Below are 21,103 nucleotides of genomic sequence, written 5' to 3'. Positions count from 1 at the left end.
TTAGGGGCTGTGTTGGTTAAGCAGGCCACTGTACATCTTTAGGACTCTGAGGAAGTTTATATAAATGGCCTCTGACCTATTGTTTTCCCCCTTCCCTCCAACTATGGCTGTGATCATTGCAGCAGACTTGAGCCGCCCTAAGAGTGCTACTGGAAATGCAGTAAAAAGCAGCACCACCACTTCTACCACCTCCTCCAGTGCACCTGCTTTACCAGGAGTAGCCACCAGTCGTCCCAAACCTAAGCCTGCTGCAACCAAACCCACCACAACCTCTACCACAACAGCAGATGCTAAAAAACCAACTGCTAAGGTTCCAGCTAAACCCAGCAGCATTTCCAAGCCACCTCGCCCGACCAGCAGTGCTTCTGCTCCAGATCTGAAAAATGTGCGTTCCAAAATTGGATCAACAGATAACATAAAGCATCAGCCTGGTGGAGGAAAGGTGAGTTTCTTCAAAGTTGGTAACAACATGTGCATTGGAACAGTAGCTCTTTAGCATTAGGGGTGCTCTTTGCTAATTTTGGTGGCTGTATCCTCACTGCTCTTCTCATTTATGCTCTGCAGAGCTCCTCTTTGGGTTCTTGGTTTATGCACAAGGCATTAACAAAGCAGTGATAGTAGCGTACAGAAGGAATCCGCTTTAATTAAGAGCCTTCATGGTGTTTACTGGCATACGTACAGGAATTCAAAATTCTGTGGTTCTGTTTTTCTGTTGTACTTCCTGACATAGGAACTAGCTGGTATTGACAGCTCAAAATCTTGTCTATCTTCCAAAACCTTGCCTGAACAGAAGATTTGAATCTGCTGAATGGTACACAAGGTGGATTAATGCACTACAATGCAGGAAATCTGGATTCAGGAGCAAGTTCCACAGCACCTTTTCCAGGTCTAGGAGCAGGGGAGCTGTTCAACTTGTCAGGCCTGAAGCTGGAATGAAATGGGTCTCTCTATGTGGCTTTTTGGATAACCTCTGGTGGCTGCAGGAAAAGAAGAGGGGGGTGTTGAATGATCTATAGGGAGAAGCATGTACATTGTACTTGAGGCTCTCAGTCAGTAAGGGTCTTACATTACACTTTCACTGTGAACATCTACCATGTAAATGGTAAAGGTTTAGGGATATACCAGTATCTCCCTTCTGAGGGTTTAAATTATTTTGTGGATATGCATAATCATAAAACCTTTATTGGATATTGTATGACAGATACAGTCATTTTTGCCTGACCAAATATGTTAGCAGCTTGCCTGTAGTCAGAGGGCTTTAATTTCCACAGAGTGGAACAGATTTGCCCACTTATCTCTGCTGCAGGTCTGTGATAATGAATAACTTCAGTCTGATGCCAAGAGAGCATGGCTCATGCTGGGAGCCTTAATCTCCTCTCAGGCACATTAAAGTCAAGGGCATCCTTGGGCTGTGGTGGTATATGTCACAGACAGCATCAATATAGCATGGATTTATTCTTTGGAGTTAAAGAGTATCATAGTACAGTCCTCAGAGCCTAGGCATTTAGAGGACAGAAACTTCCACTCTTCAAAATGGAGTTTCTATAAATGACAAAAAAAACCCTGCTGAAAGGCAGGAGGGAGACCCTTTCCTGTACTGTATAGTGTAGCTTGAAAGCAAACAGAAGTTAAGAAAGCCTACTGCCATCTGCTCAAAAAGAATAGAGAAGATCATTTTGTTATTTTCAACTGTGCTAGTGGCTCTGAGGATTGCAGAGCTTCTTAGCTTACAGGGTTATTGTGGCAGTTCAAGGGAATTTATTTTTACATTCAATTGTGCTACACTTTATTTTCTAAGTGTTTTAATGGAATTGTTAAATCCTAACAATTGTACTTTTAAGAAAATGGTCCTTTTTGTAGTCTTATTTATGCTGAGATGGTTTTAGAAGCTGAAAATGTCATAGAAGTGCTAGGGTGTTTTGTTTCCTGTTCTTTTGTTGGTAGACTAGTGAAATACAGAATTTATACTGCCCCCCCCCCCCCCCAAAGAAATGCAGGTTCTGCTGCACTTATGTGGATCTAGATGAGTAGAAGAATGGATATTCTCAGGTAGTTGTTGAATTTTTCTAAACCCTGGATGGTTTCATTCAGTTTTCTGCTTAGCTGGATTAGTAGGTCCACTGGCATTTGATTAGTTAAAAACTGTATCAGAAATTGATCTCAACACCCGAGTCAAATCAGTGTGGGGGTGCGAAATCAGAAAAGGAAGCACAGTGTATCTGTACCCAGCTGAGCTCTCAGACCTCGAAGGCAAAGAACATCAGCCAGTGGTGTGTGTTTGCCTCTCAGATCTGTACAACATCCTCCCTTATGAAGGAGCTGTCCTGCACTGCTGTTGAGTTACTAAAGGATTTGTTGTAATTTTTTGGCAGAATATAATGGACTGGGGTCACTTGAAGACCTGCCAGTGTGACCACTGGGGAAATGAGATGCCAAGGAAGGGCATCTACAAGCTTTTTGAGAAATGGAGAGCTTAATTATTGCTTTGTGACCCCATGGTGCCTGTTTCATTCTGTGTCTGAGTGATGTTGCCTCCCTTCCACCCCCTTAGTTTATTGTTCTTGGGCACAGGATTATACTTTGCCTGAGAATCACAGCATGTAAGAAGTTCTCCTGGGTCATCTGCTCCACTGAGTTTATATGGATAGCTTGTGTTCCTGTACTCTCCTGCCCACAGTTTTGCTTTTGCTGGTTGAAATCATCCATTTGTCTCCATCTAGGGGAAAATAGAGAAAAGGCCAGAATCAGCCGCTGCTGCACGAAAGTTTGAACCCAATGTGGTCTCTAAAATGGCTACTACTAAAACAACCGTATCAAAAGAGGGTGCCCCAAAACAGCCCAATGGGAAAGTGAGTTTATTTCAGACTTTTCTCTGTGGGAGATGAAGGACAACATTTCCATTTTGAGTCACTTTCCCTTCTCTTCAACTCTTCTGCTTTCTTCTGTCAGTGTCACTGTTCCTTGCACAGGCACTCTTCCAGTTTTTTCTTGTAAACTCTACAATGTTCTCAGTTAAACACATTTAGAGATCACTGTCAGAGGTATCTTTTCCATGCCTGCTGTTTGTAAATGTTTTCAGAGCAGTGTCCTCTGTTCTCACTTTTAGGCAGATAGGCTTAACTTTCATAGAATCATAGAATCAGAGTGGTTTGGGTTGGAAGGGGCCTTAAAGCCCATCCAGTTCCAACCCCCTGCCTTGTCAGGGCCACCTTCCACTAGACCAGGTTGCTGCAAGACCCTTCCAACCTGGCCCTGAACACTGCCAGGGATGGGGCAGCCACAGCTTTTCTGGGCACCCTGTGCCAGGGCCTCACCACCCTCACAGGGAAGAATTTTGAGTCGGAGGTTTCCTTTAAGACCAGTTCTTCGTACACAGCACTAGTTTGTAACTAGGAAGAGCGAGCTTTAGTTCAACACTGCCTGTTCTAAGATTGCAGACATACAAGGGCTTAGTATTTTTCCTGCAATATTCCCAACCCAGTTGTATCAAGACACCTTAACTCCATGCATTAGGTGGCCACCATCTGATGGGTTACTCTGAAGCTGGTGTGACATGGTCTTTCAGCATGAGAGAATGAGGAATGAGAGGGGAGTGCCTGCAGTGCTTGTTTAATTCAGATATTATCAGTCAGAGCCTGTTGATGAATGGATGGGACTTGTACCTCTAGAGAAGTCAGGAAACCACTATCTACTTCCACGGCATGAGTACGTTTTCAGAGCTGCTGTTGCACTGAATCCAGTCTTTCTGAACTGGCTAAGGAGCTTTTTGAAACCTCCTGAAGTGAGAATGTTCTGGTGATTCCTTTTGTGCTTCAAATTTATCACCTCTTCTTAGAAGCAGGATACAGCTTCTGCCACGTTCTGTGCTGTGTTAAATAACGCCCAGACTAAACACGTGTTGTAACTAACCTTTGTAAACATGGGCCTCTTACTCTAACTCAGTTAGTACCTTTGTGAGTAAAAGCTCACTTAGCATTCTGCTTTTGTACTTTGAAACAGTCAGAATAATTTTGATTTAAAGGAGAAGCAATTAACATAAGACTCATCTGATAAAATTTAAGTGAAGGTTTGACAACCTTCGTCAGAAGAATAGTTTCTCATCTACCGCCCAGAGGGTTTGAAAGACATTACCCAGGACTGGAGACAGTCCAGCCCAGTGAAAGTAAAGTGCAGACTCAGAGCAGTTCCTAGTGGTGTTGGAGGTGGAGCCATGGAGGAAGGAAGTAGCTGAGCTGGCTCTCCGTCCTCTGAGAGAGCTCTCACCAGAAGGCTCCTGGGAAGCTTCAAGGAAGGCAGAGACAAACCCAGCCCTTCTGGCAGGCAGGCAGGCTTCTACCTGGAGATGCTAACCCATAGGGCATATGGAGAAGTGATCTTCACAGTAGCGCTTAAGCTCTCGCACTAACACTGTCTGTGCAGCCTCTTGTTTCGTTCACTTGTTTTCCTCACTCTCCTTCTCAGTTGCTTTCACACCTAATACTAAAGCTGGATTGAGTTTAACACAATTCTTTGTTTATCCACCATGTTAGGGCATCCACTCCAGCCTGCCATATGACAACTCTAACCAGTCCTCTTCCCTTGTGTTGTTTTCCATTCTGTAACATTCCAGGTCCAGATAGTCTCCAAAAAAGCGAACTACAGCCATGTTCAGTCCAAGTGTGGTTCCAAGGACAATATTAAGCATGTCCCTGGAGGTGGGAATGTAAGTATGGGCTCTGGGCAAGTTGTCTTTCTACTAACTCCTTCTCTTGTACTATGTTTTTTTATGTCAGTCTTAAGAGCGCTCTTGTTTCACTCAGAAAGGCGTAGCAGAGTTTCAGGGCTTCTGGAAATAATGTAGGCTGGAGAATTCTTTATTATTTTTTCCCGGTGGGATGCTAGGGTGAATGTGTGTGTTTTGTTTCTTAGTACTACACATATACCTGACCTATATCTCATGTTTTATGTGTTATTCATCACCAAATGTAGGACTACACACCATTGACCCCCGGAGTTAGCTTGCTGTGGGTTCCCTCTGCAGTTGACGGAGGCACCTCATCAGTCCTCTGACCTGTTTCAGATGTCTGGTTTTTCAGATGAAATCCACTGTGGCCTAGAAGTGCCTGTTACTCTTCACTGGCTAATGGGGCCTGAGTCAGATTGATTTCACTTTGTGTTTTACAAGAAGGGACACTTTGGGGAAAAAAAGGAAGAGAAGACTCAAGGATTTAATCTTTGAGCTACAGTTAACTGCTAAACCTAAAGGCTACCGTATCTCTGGCAGCAGGGTTGTGCTTCTTAAAATAGAAGGCCAATGGTGTAATGTCTCTGTACTTGGTCAAGGGTATTATATTTTGAAAGTGTCTAGCAAAACTAACCAGGTGAAATATGTAGATATTATAGCTTTTGAAAATACGACATAGTTTGGCAGACTTGTTTCCTTGTGAGCAAATCTGTACTACCTTAACAAATCTATGCTAGGCTGTTTGTACTGGGGGTAGTCTGCAGAAGTACAAAGATTGGATGGTTTCAAAAAGACAATGAAGTACTTAAGCCCAAGGAAGCTTCTTCCATTGATGTTTAAATATGCCAAGTTCCTGTGGAGTGAGGTTCAGCTATCGCATCTCATAGAATCATGAAAATACAGGTTGGAAGGACCTCAAAAGATCATCTGGTGCAGTCTTTCTAGGCAAAGCATGACCCAGACTAAATGGCCCAACACCCTGTCCAGCCAAATCTTAACAGTTTCCAACACTGAGGAATCCACCACTTCCCTGGGCAGATTATTCCAGCTGATTGTTCTCATTGTGAAACATTTTCCTCTAGTGTCTTCTAGGAGTTTCCGTGTGAGTAACTTGTGCCCATCGCTCCTCTTTTCCATGTAACTCCTTGTAAAAAGGGAGTGAGTCTCTGTCATCTTTGTATCTACCCTTTAAATACTGGGGCATAGTGATAAGGTCTCCCCTTACCTGCCTTTTCTGTAAGTTGAACAAGCCCAGTTCTCTCAGCATTTGCTCTCATAGTTTTCTAGTCCTTGGATCTTTGTGGCTCTTCTCTGGACCCTCTCCAGTCTGTCCGCATCTTTGTTGTATAGCGGGGACCAAAACAGAACTCAGTATTACCTGTGTGGCTTTCTCTGTGCCCAGTGACTGAGAGCCAGCATCAATGAAACTGCCTGCAAATACTCAATTTCTGGGGCCAGACACTGTTGTGACTTAGCGTGTTCTGTTTGATGTCTGGTTCAACAGATATAAAAGCTACATAGAACCTGCCTGTGCTGCAAATGGCCACTTGCCCTATGAAATACCCGTGTATTTGTCTAGCTGACTGAACCTTTACATGACCGAATCTTCCATAAATCTTTGCAAGAGGCAACCAAATCTGGGTTCTTGCCAAACTCGTTCCCTGCTGGCTGGTTTCCAAGGTGGTAAAAGGCAGATGTTGAAGTCGCACATGAAGTGTTTATTTAACTAATCATAACTTCCCCCTGAGAGTTGCTGAGCATGTATCCCTGATGCCCTCTTTCCCTTCCAGTTTGTGGATTCTTACAGTGGTGGGATTTGCCATTCTTATTTGGTGTTTCCAGGACTTACCCAACACTTACAGGAATGCATACATGTGTGTATAGACCTTCCCATACAAATGCTCATGCAGGAGAATTCTCTGTGCCATAGAAAGATAAACTGATGTTGAGGCCATCACATCAATCAGGTGCCCTCATAATACTTTTTTAGCTATGTATCTTTCTGTTCCTACTGCAGATTTCATCTGGGTTTGTCACCCAGGTTTTGAACACAGACTGTTCGTACATAATATGTGGTTTGTGGCAGAAGTCCTTTTGGCTCTACTGTTAAAGAGCTGTTGTAACCTCACTGCTCGTGCACTCAAAAGAGCTGTATTTTACAAGCTGCTTTAATTTTGCCACTCTTACCTTTTATAGCCTTTTAGTGGACACAACTCACACATATTTTTCCTTTTTTTTTTTTTAGTCCAACAAAGATATGATTTCAATGTGGGGATGTTTTTCTTGCTTGATGAACTACACATGTGAACTATTCTTCCTTCCAGTGAATCACCAAACCCATCCTTTCCTCTTTACTGTCCTGCTCTGGGGACATTGCCAACTCTAGGGGACAAGTGTGCCTGCTTTCATTTTCTCTTCTTCCACACTCTCCTTTTACCACTGTAGTTTTTCTCTTTGCTCAACTACTTAACCTTTATGCTTTGGGAATAAAGTGCTTATTATTTCCTAGTTCCAAATGCCCCCAAAACAGCTTCAGACAGTTCTCAGCCTTCCAACATCCCCAAGCCCAAAACAGGCAGCACCAGTGTGAGTAGACAAGACACAGTGACCAGTCTGGCTTCCTATAAAAGCACTTGCTTCATTTTTATATCTGCTTGCTCCTTTTGAGGCACCATAATATTAGTGTCTTCTTTCAAGATGTTTTCTTGTTCAAATAATTACAGTGATCACTTCTGATGGAATACTTCCCAGTGTTTAATTCCTGAAACACACTGCTGATGGGGTGTCTGGAAAATCCATTGTCCTAGTCTGTGGCTTCAGTTAAAGATTTTAGGAATCCTGTGGACAAGAGCTGTGGTTAGTAGCAAATTATGATTCAGCTTCAGGGTTGTTCTGATAGAAGTGATGGACATCCTACTGCAGTGAAGTGGTTTCCTAGGTGGTACACTCTGTTTGGGTACCCATTTTGCCTAATATCCACAGAGGTAATTTCTTCTCCCCTTCAAGATACCCAAAAGGACTTGTTCAGAAGCAGTAGATACTGTTCCTACTCACATTATATTTGCCAGAAATATCTTGACATATTGTTAGGTTTCCTGGGTAAAAGCTTTTTGCTTTAGTATTTCCCCACCTCTTTTTAAAGAGAGCAACAGTAAAGAGGTAGATTTTACAAAGCACAGGTAACATATGTTGTAGAAGATATAAAAAGGTGGTTTGGAACATATGTATGTTTCTCTGCCCTTTTGCTTGACCTGCTTAAATGGGTTGGGAAATGGTCAGAGACAGAAAATCTAGAGGGAGATGAGGATCACACTTCCCATCTGAACCTCTGTATGAGGCTTTCAGACCTAAAGTTTATTTCTGGCACCAGAGTCTGAGTATTTAGCTCTACAAATGCAAGCCCAAGCTTTTAAACCCAGAACAACTACTGTTAGCAGTCTTACAAGAAATACATTTGCATGTAGGTATAATTGTTTGGATCTCCAGGTGAAATCCTGAGGAGTCATAAGTGGGTATGGCTACCCTAGCTGATAGCAAACGTTGTTATATTAAAATGCATTCTGTGAAATAAATATAGTTTTATTGCAGTTCCAAGTACTTATTATAAAAGCTGTAGTAACTTTACTAGCAGCCCCAGGAAAATCAAGTTTTGTAGCTGTGATCTCACCTTTTGGAGTGTCTGGTGTCACTGAGTCAGGGTACACGAACATGGAACAGCAGGAGGCTGAACTATGCTGTTCTACCGATTCTGAGCAAACAAGACATCAGGGTTTTGACTCATCCCTCTTCATAAGTACTCAGAGGATTCATGCTTCCTGTGAAAGATGTATTGCAAATTATCATGGTAATTCTCAATGAGCTTTTAGAGTAGCAGGTAAGTGAATGAATTCTTGTCACATTCAGAAAGAAAGGTTTCCATTTTCTCTGCAAGATGATCTATAGCAGAACTTTCTGTGTGCAGAGATGCCAGCTAGTGGTTGCTGACACCACTGGGAGAGGTGAACCTCTTAACATTACTACCAAACCCCTCCAGCTAGGGGTTACAGTGTCAGCTAGGCAGACCTGATGACCAGAAGTTCCTTCAGGTGTAATTATCCTATGTTTGTATGAAATGAAAGCTCTCCAGGTAGTCAGGCAAGAAGTTCACTGTGGAATAGAGGAGGTTTTCATCCATCTGGAGCTGCAGGAGGAATGTTAAAGATGTCAGAAGTGTGGCTCTGTACAATGCATGTGGTCCAGGTGTCAGAGATGAATTGGGGGGGGGGGGGGGGGCAAAAAAGACATCAAACCTGTGACATTTTGACTCCACCTTTGTCTTGCCACAGAGAGTACACCTCTCCCGAAGTTCAAACTGATGTCCACAAACACCACACTAGAATATTTGGCTCATTGACTTGGCAGAAGGTCATTTACTGAGTCCTGTCTCACGATTTCATGAGACCCATGATTTCTGCATCACCGTACATTGTTTGGGTTTTTCTCATTGAAGGCTTTGCGTGCCAGTATCGAGTCACCGGTAGAGTGAGGTTAAAGGTAATAATACTGGGGAATAGCTTTCCCCGCTCCTGGTGTTTTGGCTTTGAGAAAGAGAGCTTCTTTGAGTGGCTTGTGTTCCATCTGGGCATGATGCTCCTTCCTGGGTCCTGTTCTCAGCAGGGAGGAAAGACTGCTGTGAGGAGGCTGCAGACAGCCTGACAATGAGACATGGGTCATCTGCATGTTAAAGATGGTAGAGAGTGAAAGTTGGAATTGGTGGCATGTCTCTGGCCCTACAGGAAGAGCATGGCTGAGTGAACTGGAAGATGACATCTGTCCTGGTGGCTGAACCCTGGCAATGGCCTGTGTCTTCAGGAGCAGAGCCAGTGCTGGGGAGAAACAGTCTGGGGGACATGGCAATGGGATCGGCTTTTTCGGCCCAAGTGCTTTTATATTCCATGAATGTGCCATGAACTCAAGGCTCCCGTTTCTAGTTACTGTCCATCTGTGAGTTTTTTCTGGTCTTAATTTTTGTTAGCTCACATTAAGCACTTCTGGCTGGTGCAGGCCTTTAAATAATGCTAAAGCTGACTGTAGTGTTTGGCACACAGGGGCTGAGAAGTCAATGATGCAGTAGAAAAGGGGTGCAGGTTCCCTAAGCGTGACCTGGTGTTTGAGGTGGCCCTTTGGCTTCCAGATTCCTGGGAAATGCTTCTCTGTGTTGAGTTGTTTCTTTTTGTTTTCCCTTTAGGTGCAGATCCAGAACAAGAAAGTTGACCTTTCCAAAGTGTCCTCAAAGTGTGGCTCTAAAGCAAATATCAAGCATAAGCCAGGTAAAAAAAATTTACCATTTCTTCACTATTTGTCTGTAGATATCACATGTCACTTCAATATAGTCCTGGACTGTGACTGAAACAGTTGAAGGGGTTGTTGCTCTCAGGAGTACTTTTAGAAGGCTTTAGTAATTCCTAGTGGTTTCATCAGTGGAGAATGCCCAAAACCTTCATCTGTTTACAGAGGGCTTTGGGGCTCTCTGAACATAGGTGTGCTATGGAAGGATAAAGTAACTCCCCTCCAGTTCTTCAAAGCAGATAGTAGGGTCTTTTTAGCCTTCAGTTCAGTAGCAGCTCCAGCCTTACATGAAACACTTTGGGCTCTTTCATGATGTATTATGGGATGAATGTGCAGGAATTACTTCTTCCCCGCTGGGAACACAGCAGTTACTCTGTGTGAATTCCCGTGAATCTCGGGTTTCCTAACCCCACGATGACCAGCCCACCACTCAGCTGGAGCACAGGCAAGTCTCAAGATCAAGGTACTGTGCCTATAGGCAGATTGTTGGAACTGTAGCTTTGTAGCATCCTAAAGTATGGTCAGTTCACTGATTTTTGCTCATTTGTCTGTGTCTGAGGACAGTTACCTGCACAGGAGAACTCCTGGCAGTCAAATGTCCATTCACGAGGGACAACGTGCACTGAGCAGCGCTGGAAACAAATGCTACAAGCTTGTGCTTGTCTGCTCCTAGGAGTTTCCTGCACCCCTTCTGCCAGCCTGTTAGGTTGAAAGCAGTTCAGCCTTACACATTGAGCACCACGGTTCACTGCCTTCAAACGTGCTAAGGCTTTGAGAACATGGTGCCACAAACATGACCTCTGTTTATTCAAGGCTTTGTAATAACAGGCTCTGCACAACAATAACTGCTCTTGTCCAGGGCTGATTAAAGCAGACTAATCCACCCATCTGCTGTCAGATATTTTAACTGATTTTGTTAGACCGAATCAGTTGGCTTCTATCATTGGCCGTGCCAAGCTTCCAAAGTGCTGAGGACTGAGTATTTGATGATGTTACTGGGAAGCAAATCTGTGCTTAGCAATACTTCGTGGTTTTTGGGAAACCTGCTGCAATGCTGACTGCTCTTACAGTCTGATTTGTTCGTGGGAACTGCAGTATTCTAAATCTAGAAAAATCTTGCTGGAAATCTGCAGGTGTTTTCCTGACCTTCATGTTCTGATGAACCTGAAGTGTCCATCCACAGAATCACAGACTGGTTTGGGCTGGAAGGGACCTTGGCAAGGGGGACAGATAGGAGTGGGCAGCGGGTATTAGTTGTTGGAATCCCCAGTGTGGGATCCAGTGGAAGTGGCATTTCACACCCCTGCTGGGGCAGTCAGATCTAGTGAGACAGTTGACCTGAGGCTGTCTCCCAGCCTGTCTGGATGTGTGGTGTTCCTTACCTGAGGGCAACTTCAGGGCTCTCCAAAGTACATGGAACCACCCAGCCGTTCCTTGGTGGGGCGCTGGGAAGGGGACGGATCTCAGGTGGGACTTCTCTAGAGGCATTAACAAACTCACTCCTGCACAATCTTGTTCTAGGGGGAGGAGATGTCAAAATTGAGAACCAGAAGCTGAACTTCAAGGAGAAGGCCCAAGCCAAAGTGGGTTCTTTGGACAACGTAGGACACTTGCCAGCAGGAGGAACTGTGAAGGTGGGTGCAGTGAGCTCTCGCATGTCAGGGTAGGGTTTAAATTTGGTGGTGGTTCTTGTCCTGTAGCTTCTCTACCCCCAGCCTTTTATAACCATCCACTTATTTCTGTGGCCTCTGTTGGGAACCCGAGGAGTAAGTATGAGCTGAAAAGGAGAGAGCTATGAACCACCTCAGTGGCCTACCTGAGTGGGCTCCCTGCAGGGTGTTACTCAGAGAGCTTCTTACCGCCCATCTGCATCCTTCTCCTGAGAATCTGAAAGCAGGGATCACTCTGTAAGCTGTAAGCCCATCAGAGAAGCTGCTTGTGATGCTTTCCCTGTTTTTTTACCCCCAGTAAAGCTGAGGAGACAGCAGCTTGCAGCTTTGGGGGCAGTTTTCAGCCCAAAGACCTTTTGCGCAAGGATACGAAAGGATTGTTGTGCTTTCGTTGCTGTGATTCAGTGCTTCTCCCCAGGAGAACATCCACTGCCCCCAGCCTTGGCTGCACAAATTGTAGGTCTCATTACAGTAACGCAACATCTGTGCTTAGGGGAGGGAAATTACCCCGCTTGGCTGACCGACTGATGGATGTGTGGGCTTGGCCTATCACACCACATGATGATCAGAGCAATGCTGGGGATTCTCTTTAGGTAGTCACTAACGCTGGGGGGTTTATATGAAGCACTGCTGCTTCTGAATTGGCTGGCAGCTCTGGAAGTGGAGAAAACAGTCTGGTGAACAGCACCAGAACTGTTAAAATTTGGCTTAGTCTTTGCTCCCAGCAGGATAGGCAGAGGGAGGAGAAGGATGCCCTCCTAAGCACTGAGTTCCCTCTGTTGCCCCAGCATTGTTTCGTTTGAGCACATTTGTGTTGTGGAAGGGTTCAGAGTTCAGCCATCTTGAGCTATTGTGTTAAATGCTGTGTGAATTTGAAAGAAATAATCCCTGTCCTAAAGAGCAGATCATGCAGCAGAATTCGCAAGTCTATTTAGGACGCGTTTAATCATCTCCGTTAAAACAAGGCAAGAGGTGACTGCCAGAACATTTGCTGAGGGCGCATCAGGACTCTCCTATCTCCAGTCCTTTATGTAAACTTCAACCTGGCAAATGGGGCTCAGTGAAAAGCTGAAAGGGACTAGAGAAGCTGCTGCTTTGTTGACAGAGATAGGGAGCTTTCTGTCACAATGCCTGTTCCAGTTCACTGAAGTGTCCAATCCACACAGAATCAGAAGGAACCTCAGAAGGAGGGTGGGATGGTTTTGCTGCTTGTTGAGTAAAGCAGGCCCAGAATCAGTCCATGGCATTACTATCTGGTATGCAGGGAGAGGGCCTGATTTAGTCTAAGGAGAGTGCAGCAGCCTTATTCCCTGTGAATAAGGCTTTATGGGACAAGAGCATGGGATCGGAGCAGAGCTCCTTTGGGCTGGAGGGTGCCACCTCCTCCTGTACTTCTCTGTACTGATCATGGCAGCGAGGGGATGCCCTGTCTGGGTGGGTTGCTCCTTCCTGGAATGGGGCTGGGCCAACATAATATATTCTCTGCTTGCCATGCCCTGCAGTGTTGGTGGTGTCTTTCCAAGCAAGTCTGCATTACTCTCAGGAGGCTCCCACCAACGTAGTAGTCTCTTCTCTAATGGCAGTAGGATTTAGCTCTTTTCCAAGGCTTAGAAGTTGGTGACTCCGGATGGGATGACCAGCTCTGGGAGAACAGAGCAGGACAGGATCTTCTCTAAAGACTCTGCTCCCAGTTCATAGTCCAGCATCGAGTGAAGATGATGTCCTTTGTGCAAACACTTTGGTCTTCCAGTTTTGGGATACACTATGTATTCTTGGGTCGCCCAATATGTCCCCAAATAATGGAGGCTGCTCCACTGCAGTGCGCCCAAACCACCTGCTTGCTTTTGACCCTGTAGCATTCTGCTTTAGTCCTGTCAGTGTGCCTTGGTCTGCATTTGCCATGGTTGTGCTCTGTCACCAGGGCATTACAGGCGTGTGTTTGGGGAGAAGGGTGCCTTGCTCTGGCCCCTGTGGTCAGGGACACGGTGGCCATGCTTGGATGAGCTGGCAAGGAGCAAAATGCTGTGAGGAGCTGCAAAGCTGGTCAGGATGGTGGCTTCCCGGGGAGCGGAGGGGCTGCTTCCCGCTTCCAAACAAACCCCCACTCCCCCTCCATCCCTGCGTGTGCCTTGGCAACTGGGGAGGGTGGAGGGGGCTCCGGGAACCCGCACATCTCCCCCGCTTCCCACACCCCCATCTTCTATTGACTCGTCCCTGTCGTCCTCCCCACCCCGTTGTTTCATTGTAGGCTGAGGGGAGCGTGGAGCCAGAGCAGCTCCCGCCAGCCCCTCAGAACGGAGAGGTGACAGCGGCCCAGGCAGGCAGTGAGATGCGGGAGAATGGCGTAGGGCCGGCAGTGCCCACTGCCCTCAGTGGTGGTGACCAAAGGGAAATTCAGAGCTTCGAGACTCAGATACAAGAAACAAGTAAGTGCCTGCGCCTTCTCTCTACACACGCTGCCGGGTGGGATGGGGAGAGCACTGCAGCAGGGCAGAGCAGCCGCCCCCGCCGGGCACTGGTCACACCGCTGTAAAGCTGAACCTTGAACTGTTTGTATCGATGTCTGTAGGGTTGATCTGCCTTTTTTTTAATTCAGAAAATTGCCTTTTATTTTCCAGGCATCTAATGATGACATTATGGTATCGTCTTCCATTCCCCTCCTGTCCCCCTCTTTCCTCCTCTTTCCTTCTCCTTGCCCTTCCCCTTCTCACCTGCCCTTGTGTCACTGCAGATTGAATCTCACAAGCTGACGTTCCGTGAGAAGGCCAAGGCTCGAACAGACCACGGAGCGGAAATCGTCGTCTCCAAACCCCCCAACCTTTCCAGCAGCACTTCCCCCTGGCGTAGCACATCCGTCAGCGAGAGCCTGGGCTCAGTCGCCTCCTTGTCACCGCTGCAACAGCCAGCTCCCCTTGCAGTGCTTTCTCAGCAAGGCTTGTGACCCCTCCCAGCCCCGTCCCCTGCCCTCTCCCCAGAGTAACACAGCTTGGCTCTCTTAACCCTGCCCCTGGCTTTAGGTGGGAAGGGGACAGCGTTTAGCAGGGCTAGCGTCCCTTTCAGCCACAATGACTCTTCTAAGCATCCTGGAGGCTTGCCCCTGCCCAAGCATGTCGGGCTCCAGTGGTCCTTTCTTGGCTGGAAGGGGCTTCCTCCCCTCTCTATGCCTCGTCCCTTTTGCTTTTAGGGGGATGCTGGAGCGAGTGTTAGTGTTGTGTGGCAGGAACGGGCATCTGGTTGACCTCCAGGCTGTGTCTTGGTGGCTGGGTAGGAGCGTGCCTGTGCTGCTGGTGGCTGAAGCTAGGCCAGAGTTAACAGGGATAAGCTGTGACCTTTCTTTCTGTCTTTATTTTTAAACAAGACAAGAACCCACCTTTCCCTCCCTGCCGCTTCAGTTTCTGCTGATCCTGTTTGATGATGATGATATATATGATACACACGCGTTTAGGCTGTTTTAACTGTTGACTTTAACCTTTTATTCTTTGTGACGAAGTGTTGATGATTTATTGTGCTACAAAACCCTGCTAAGTTTCCTTTTCTCTTTCCTTGTTTTCCTAACCGTAGGAGAGTAGAGACATTAACCGCTGCTGCAGTGCTGGCTTCTTATTGACATATCCAGCAATTGTAACAATTTTGTTGTTGGTTGTTTTGGGTTTGTTTTTTTGTTTTTTGGGTTTTTTTTTTTTTCTTTTAATATTTTAAAACGATGGAGCAAACTCATGGGATTAAGCCATGTCTGAACTGAAAGGCTTGAGAACGTGTTAACAGAGAATTTGCTGTAACAGATCAGATGCAGCCTGTGTTGACTGCAACGAGACGTGTTGGCTTGATGCTGGTAAAACCTCTTGTTAGGCCCAGGACGTGTTAGCAGCGTGAAGACGGTTTATTTATTCACGTTCTCAGCCACAGCCCTGGGACTGAGCTTTTTTTGGCTAGGGCCTAAGGTCAGAGGAGAGGCAGGAGGCTGCTTTCGCGGTGGCGTTGCAGGTTAACGCAGGCCCGGGGTTCCGAGGCCGAAGCAGGTCTGTGGTGTGCACGTGTGGTGTGGTAGCAGAGGCCGATGGGTGGGTGACCGTGTTGTCCGGCTGTCCGGGGCGAGGCCGAGGTGGGGAAGAAGGGAAAGGCCCCCTTTCCCCTGGGATGATGCACCCCGGGGTGTGCAAGGGGGCTGGGAGGGAGCAGAGCCCCTCGCTGGGGCAGGGGAGGCAGGTTTTAGTGCCAGGGAGTTGCAGCTCTGACTAGGACTAAGGAGATTGACCTACTCGTGGAGGTGTGAGCTCCTCGTTTCATGTTGCAAATGACACTAAAGAAATGTAAATAAATTAAACCCAAGAAGAAAAAAAAAGAGAAAAAAAAAGAAAAAAAAAAAAGGAGCGTTCTTGGGTGGACAAATTAATTTAAAGCAAAAAAAAAAGAAAAAGCAGCAACCAGAAAAAAAGGCGGAATAACAAAACACTGGGATCAAAGTGAACTGAACCAGGCGTGTGCTAAGGGGGGGGCTGTCCAAGGAGGAGACAGAGGGAAGCCGGCAGCTTCTCGTGCTTGGGGGAATATTTCTGTGGGAAGCCGACAACGACACGATAACCCGGAATCTGTATTTACACACAAAGATTCTTATTGCACTTGTATTTTTTATATTAAAGTTTGCATGATTTCTAATAAAATGGCATTAAAATGTACTAGTTTGCATCAAAGTCGTCTGCTAGTTTCGTAAGTGCTTTTTTTCCTCTGAATACAAATTTAAATAAGCGATGCAGATTTGCACCTCAAAGGGGCGGTTATATATACCCTGGAAAACTCCCAGTGCTTCCCTTCCTCTTCCTCCTCCTCTTCCTCCCCACTGCACTCCTCCCCTCCATCCCACATCCCTTTAATCCCAAACCGGGGAAAGCTGCCGAGCTGCTCTCTCCCTGCCCTTGTGTTGTGGCGTGTTGTGGCGTGTGGCCTCGGCCAGCACTAACCTGGCCCCTGTTGCAGGCCCGGCTCTTCAGTGAGAAGGGCTGGAGCTGGGGCAGGGGCTGAGGCTGGAAACCTCATTCCTCAAGAGAGCAGAGCTGTGTCGGGACGCTTTGAAACCCTCCAGCCAGCCCCATGGAGGTGCTGCTGCCTCCGCCCACCCGTTCACCTGCATGCTGCCCTCCGGTTATATATCACTGCCCTTTGCTGATGCTTCCTTCTTACTGCTAAATTCTAAACACCAGCTTGATCTTGTCAGTCTTGGGTTTGGTTTTGTATTGGTTTTTTCCAACACTTGAATTGAGGGGAAGTTTGGAGGAGAGGGACTGAGGCGAAGACCAATCCCCTCCCTCGGCAGGGGCTGTGCTTCCCCAAGCAATAATGCCGATCCATCGGGGCTAGGGCAGGCGCCGGCCAGAGGGTCCTGGTGCCTGTCGAGAGGGTCCGGTGCTGGCAAAAGTGTGCCTGGAGCCACGCTTCCCTGCTTGCGGGCAGCAAACGCAGGCTGGCAGCAGGTGAAGCTGACGCCAGGCTCACCGGCTGGGCAGAGGAGGTGGCAGTGGCCAGGGACCGCTTGAGTGGCTTGAGGCAGGGATGGCGCAGTCTGGCAGCAGTGGTGGTTCCAGGAGGTCGAAGCCGAGATGTCGCGTTCCTCTTGTGGGGATGCCCGGGCGCAGGGAGGCAGCCAGGTCCTGGTCGGAGCTCAGGGGTGGCAGGAGGAAGGCAAGTGGCGATGTTACCCGTTATCTTCCGAGATGGCAAAAGCAAAAAAGGCAAACCCCGAGCCCGCTGCAGAGGGACAGCCGCGCCACCTTCTCCCCTGCATCGCTTTTAGCTGCTGTCTTGCCTGCTCCTCAGTCCCGGACAATGCCTTCAGGCCCGTCTCTGGACATGCACAACCCTTCCCAGACTCTGACACGGTTCAGCCGAGCACCAAGCGGCTGCCCTGTGCTTCTGTGCCACTTTCTCTAACACTTGTTGTGCCTGTGTGTAGCTGACGAACAAATCCAGATCCACTCCTTGGCTGTGGTTTTTCTAGGAGAGCGTCTTCAGGTTTCGCACCGGTTTATTGGGGGGGTTCTTGCATTTTAAGGAAACGGCTGTACATACTGCTAGGCCGGGAAGAGATCCACGTGTGGGGAAAACAGCTTTAGTTGCCTGATGTGGGAGAGGTGGCAGTGAGCTGGTTTGTGCTGAGACTTTAACTGAGGATTGCAGGGAAGCTGCTGGCTGGGCAGAGCCAGGGAAGGAGCGGAATTTGATGTTGGCTTAATCTAGGGATAGAGGGAGGAAATTCTCGTGGATAAAAGGAGCTGTGGTCTGAATTAGATCAACTTGGATGTACACGTTGCTGTCCTGAGCTGCCTCTGCGGCTCCTGCTTTCCCTGCAGCTGCACTTGGCCTGATGCTCTGGGGGAGAGGCAGGAGGAGGAGAGAGGGGTGGCGCTGGCATGGCCCCGCAGCCTGGGGGCTTTGGTGAGCTGGGTCAGGGCCCTGCTGGTTGGGGCACTGCGGGCGGCGCTTGAGCCCTTTGCTAAGCTTAGGGTCAGGGAGAGCGTTGGCTTGGTAGCGGCTGAGCTGCTGAAGTGAAGAGAAGGCAGCAGGAAGGGCTGGGTATGAGCTTCTCTCCAGCTTGGGCAGGCAGGAGCCATCACCGTGGCCATCCTGGTTGCAGGTGCCCAGTGTCTCCACGGTTACTCTGGGGCTTTTTACACTGTTAAAGTACATTCAGGTAGCCAAGTTCGTGTGCTTGAGGCCACAGGAGCAGGAGCCCCCCTGGGTCAGCACCCTGACCGCAGACTGAATGTAGTTCTCTGTGCTGAGCCTCGCCACTGGCGCCCGCGTAGCGTCGGGGTGTGAGCGGGGCTCTAGGCCCCTCTTCTGTTTGTGTTCAGGCAGAAGCTCCAGTTCTCTTGGAGCGTGGCAGGAGCGTGATGTCGGTGACAGCCTTGGGGCTCCTGTGTCCTCCCCGCGTGTTGTGGATGGGGGGAATGGCTGAGTCCACCCTAAGCTGTTCAGTGCTGGCTCTGCAAAAGGCCGAGGCGGGGATGGGGGAAATGGCACCAAAAGCCCTCCTGGGCCAGGGCAGGCTGCGAGCGGGCGGAAAGCCGCGATGCGAGGCAGCAGCAGTGGCAGCAGGAGCAGCGGTGTGCTCCAGCTCTCCTTCCTCCTCTGCCCCTGAAATGCAGCTCCAGAACGCGTTTGCCTTCCGGCCCTCCCTCCCGAGTCTTGCTGGCCACCAGCCGGTGCCTGGAGATCAGGCACTAGACTCTGGTCTTGCACCCGCTGTACGCGTCCCACGCCAGCACTGAGCATTGCCTGCAGCTTTGATTACCCCATAACGAGTAACGATGTAGTAGAGGGGGGGCAATGATTGTGGGGAGGGCTGGGTGGACTGAGAGGACAGTAGGGCTGGAGACAAGGGTTTGGGACTGATCCTGGCTCCTGGCTCCCTCTGGGGTCTTGGGAAGGTGTCTGCCTCAGTTTCCCCCTGGGCAAGGCGGGGATGATTGATACTCCTTTTACCTCACCGGGCTGTAGTGAGGGGTGAGCGGTGTGTAAAGTGTGCCCTAAATGTGATGTGTTCTGAACTGTTCTGTGTCAGGATGATTCTGCAGCGGCGCCATCTCCTCGGGGCGGTGAGTGCACCCTTGTGCTGAGGGGAGGCCCGTGCGTGGTGTGAGGCCGGAGCCAACAGCTCTGGGAGCTGGGGAGGGGGCCGGGGCAGAGCCCCTCCTGCCATGGGGTTAATTCAGACTGGTTTGCTTCTGCCTTTCTCTTTCACCCTCCCGCGAGGGGCAGTATGGCTGTCGTCTCCTTAGCAACATTTCCTGACTTGATGTTGTGATTCTTACTATTGTAAAGGGTTGAAATAAAGCTTCTAGATGTTCCCTCTCAGCTCGGGCGTGACTTTGTGTGCGGGTTGGGAAGGCCGGGCAGGGGCTGGGGGCACAGTCAGGGGCTGCCTTCTGGCACAGGAAGCCATAGAGCAAGGGGTGAAGGAAGGGGGTTGGCGCTGATGCTTTCAGCCACTGGGAGATTCCCCCCGGCTCCGCTTTGCTCCTCCAGCCGGCGCTCGGAGGTGCACCCCGTTCTCATCGGCAGGACCCGGGGGTTTCTTCCTTCTCCCCGTCCCACCTGGTTCCTCTTTGAGCGGTGGCCAAGCCCAGCTCCAGGGCAAGCACAAGGGCATGGGCACAGCCGATGAAAGGAGAGGGGCCCAGGGGCCACTGTCCTCTCTCAGCCAGAGCCTCCGTGCCCTCTTTTAAATGAGGGTTTTCTAGCCAGGCTGAGGGCCTGTGCAAACAGCGCTGGCTTGAACAGGGGTTTGCCCCAAGGGCCCTCGCTGCCCACGAGGCTTCAATGTCCCTGCACCCAGCACCGCCCCAGCTCTGAGCTGCAAGCTCCGCAGCCCTGCCGGCTGCGGCTGCTGTGGATCCCGGGGCACCAGCAGCACCAGGACAGGCTCAGGAACAGCCTAGGCCCCTCTGGGCTCCTCCACCTCAGGCTCCTGAGGGGCTTTCCCCGGCAGCACCAGGACATCCCCCAGCAGCAGAGCCGAGACCTCAACAGGAAGAAAGAAGAGGACAGAGGCGGTTACTACTCTATCCCTTTTTATTGTCTTTAATCTATGTTGTAAAAAGATCCAGTATCACATAACAGCCACTGAAGTATCCCAATATCACACTAGTTCTGAACCATTTAGACAATAGCTTGGTCTTCTTTTTTTTTTTTTTTCCCTTTTTTTTTTTTGTGTCTTTTTTTGTCTTTTTATTTTTAAACCTGCTGGAAGGGAAACCCATAGCGCCCATTACACAGGCCAAAAGAAACAAACACTGGTCAAATAATAGTGACAACCTCAAGCAAGTGAAATGAAGATGAGAAGTTCTGCACAAACTCAGGCTGCAGGACCCCTGCTGCTCTTCACCCCAGAGCCACGGGGTCCTGCACCAGTCACTACTCCAAGGGCTGAAACCCATGACAAGTAAATTAAATCCTAATAGAGAACAACTGGGAGAACCCAATGTAGATCCCCAAAGGGAAGCAGCTGCCAGGCTGGAGGCCCTTCCCCGCCCTTCCCATGCGTAGAAACAGCTTCGCACCCGCACTCTGCGGCGGGATTCCTGCCGCTTCCCTTTCCCAGCAGAGCGCTGCCCTTGGTGGCCTTTATTTCCAATACAAAGAGCGTAAGAAATGGGGAATAAAAACAAATGACCTCAGGCCTTTGTGCTCAGCTGCTGGGGAGAGCCACAGCCATCCCCTGCCCCGCTTCCCCCTCGCTACACCACAGCACCGGCCCTGCGAGTGTGAAGTACACGTCCCTCTGCCACATGCGTTACGAACAAGCACGAAGCCTCACAACAGCCCTGTGAGGTAGGTCACCGTCTTCAGCTGACAGGGAATCCAAGGCAAACTGGGATTAAACTCC

The 21,103-nt window shown here is 48.6% G+C and overlaps 1 protein-coding gene across 6 annotated transcripts in view; it reads left to right on the top strand.

The window, feature by feature from the left end:
- The window catches only part of MAP4 (microtubule associated protein 4), a 164,206-nt gene extending 147,794 nt beyond the window's left edge, over positions 1-16,412 (top strand). For 4 of the 6 annotated variants that reach the window (XM_065667017.1, XM_065667015.1, XM_065667016.1 and 1 more), the window contains 6 exons: positions 123-442; positions 2,721-2,849; positions 4,610-4,702; positions 9,951-10,032; positions 11,573-11,685; positions 14,453-16,412. In XM_065667017.1, the coding sequence (XP_065523089.1) occupies positions 123-442; positions 2,721-2,849; positions 4,610-4,702; positions 9,951-10,032; positions 11,573-11,685; positions 14,453-14,662 (947 nt within the window). In that variant the 3' untranslated portion in view covers positions 14,663-16,412. Of the gene's footprint in view, positions 1-122; positions 443-2,720; positions 2,850-4,609; positions 4,703-9,950; positions 10,033-11,572; positions 11,686-13,969; positions 14,148-14,339; positions 14,361-14,452 lie in introns of all 6 variants that reach the window. The other 2 variants (XM_065667010.1, XM_065667011.1) reach the window with 2 other exon arrangements.
- The last annotated feature ends 4,691 nt before the right edge of the window (positions 16,413-21,103 follow it).

The sequence above is a fragment of the Lathamus discolor genome, chromosome 2 (assembly GCF_037157495.1).
Source record: "Lathamus discolor isolate bLatDis1 chromosome 2, bLatDis1.hap1, whole genome shotgun sequence".
Classification (NCBI taxonomy): Eukaryota; Metazoa; Chordata; class Aves; order Psittaciformes; family Psittacidae; genus Lathamus; species Lathamus discolor.
The sequence above is the reverse complement of the archived record's forward strand: the minus strand, read 5'-3'. Positions and strand labels throughout refer to the sequence as shown.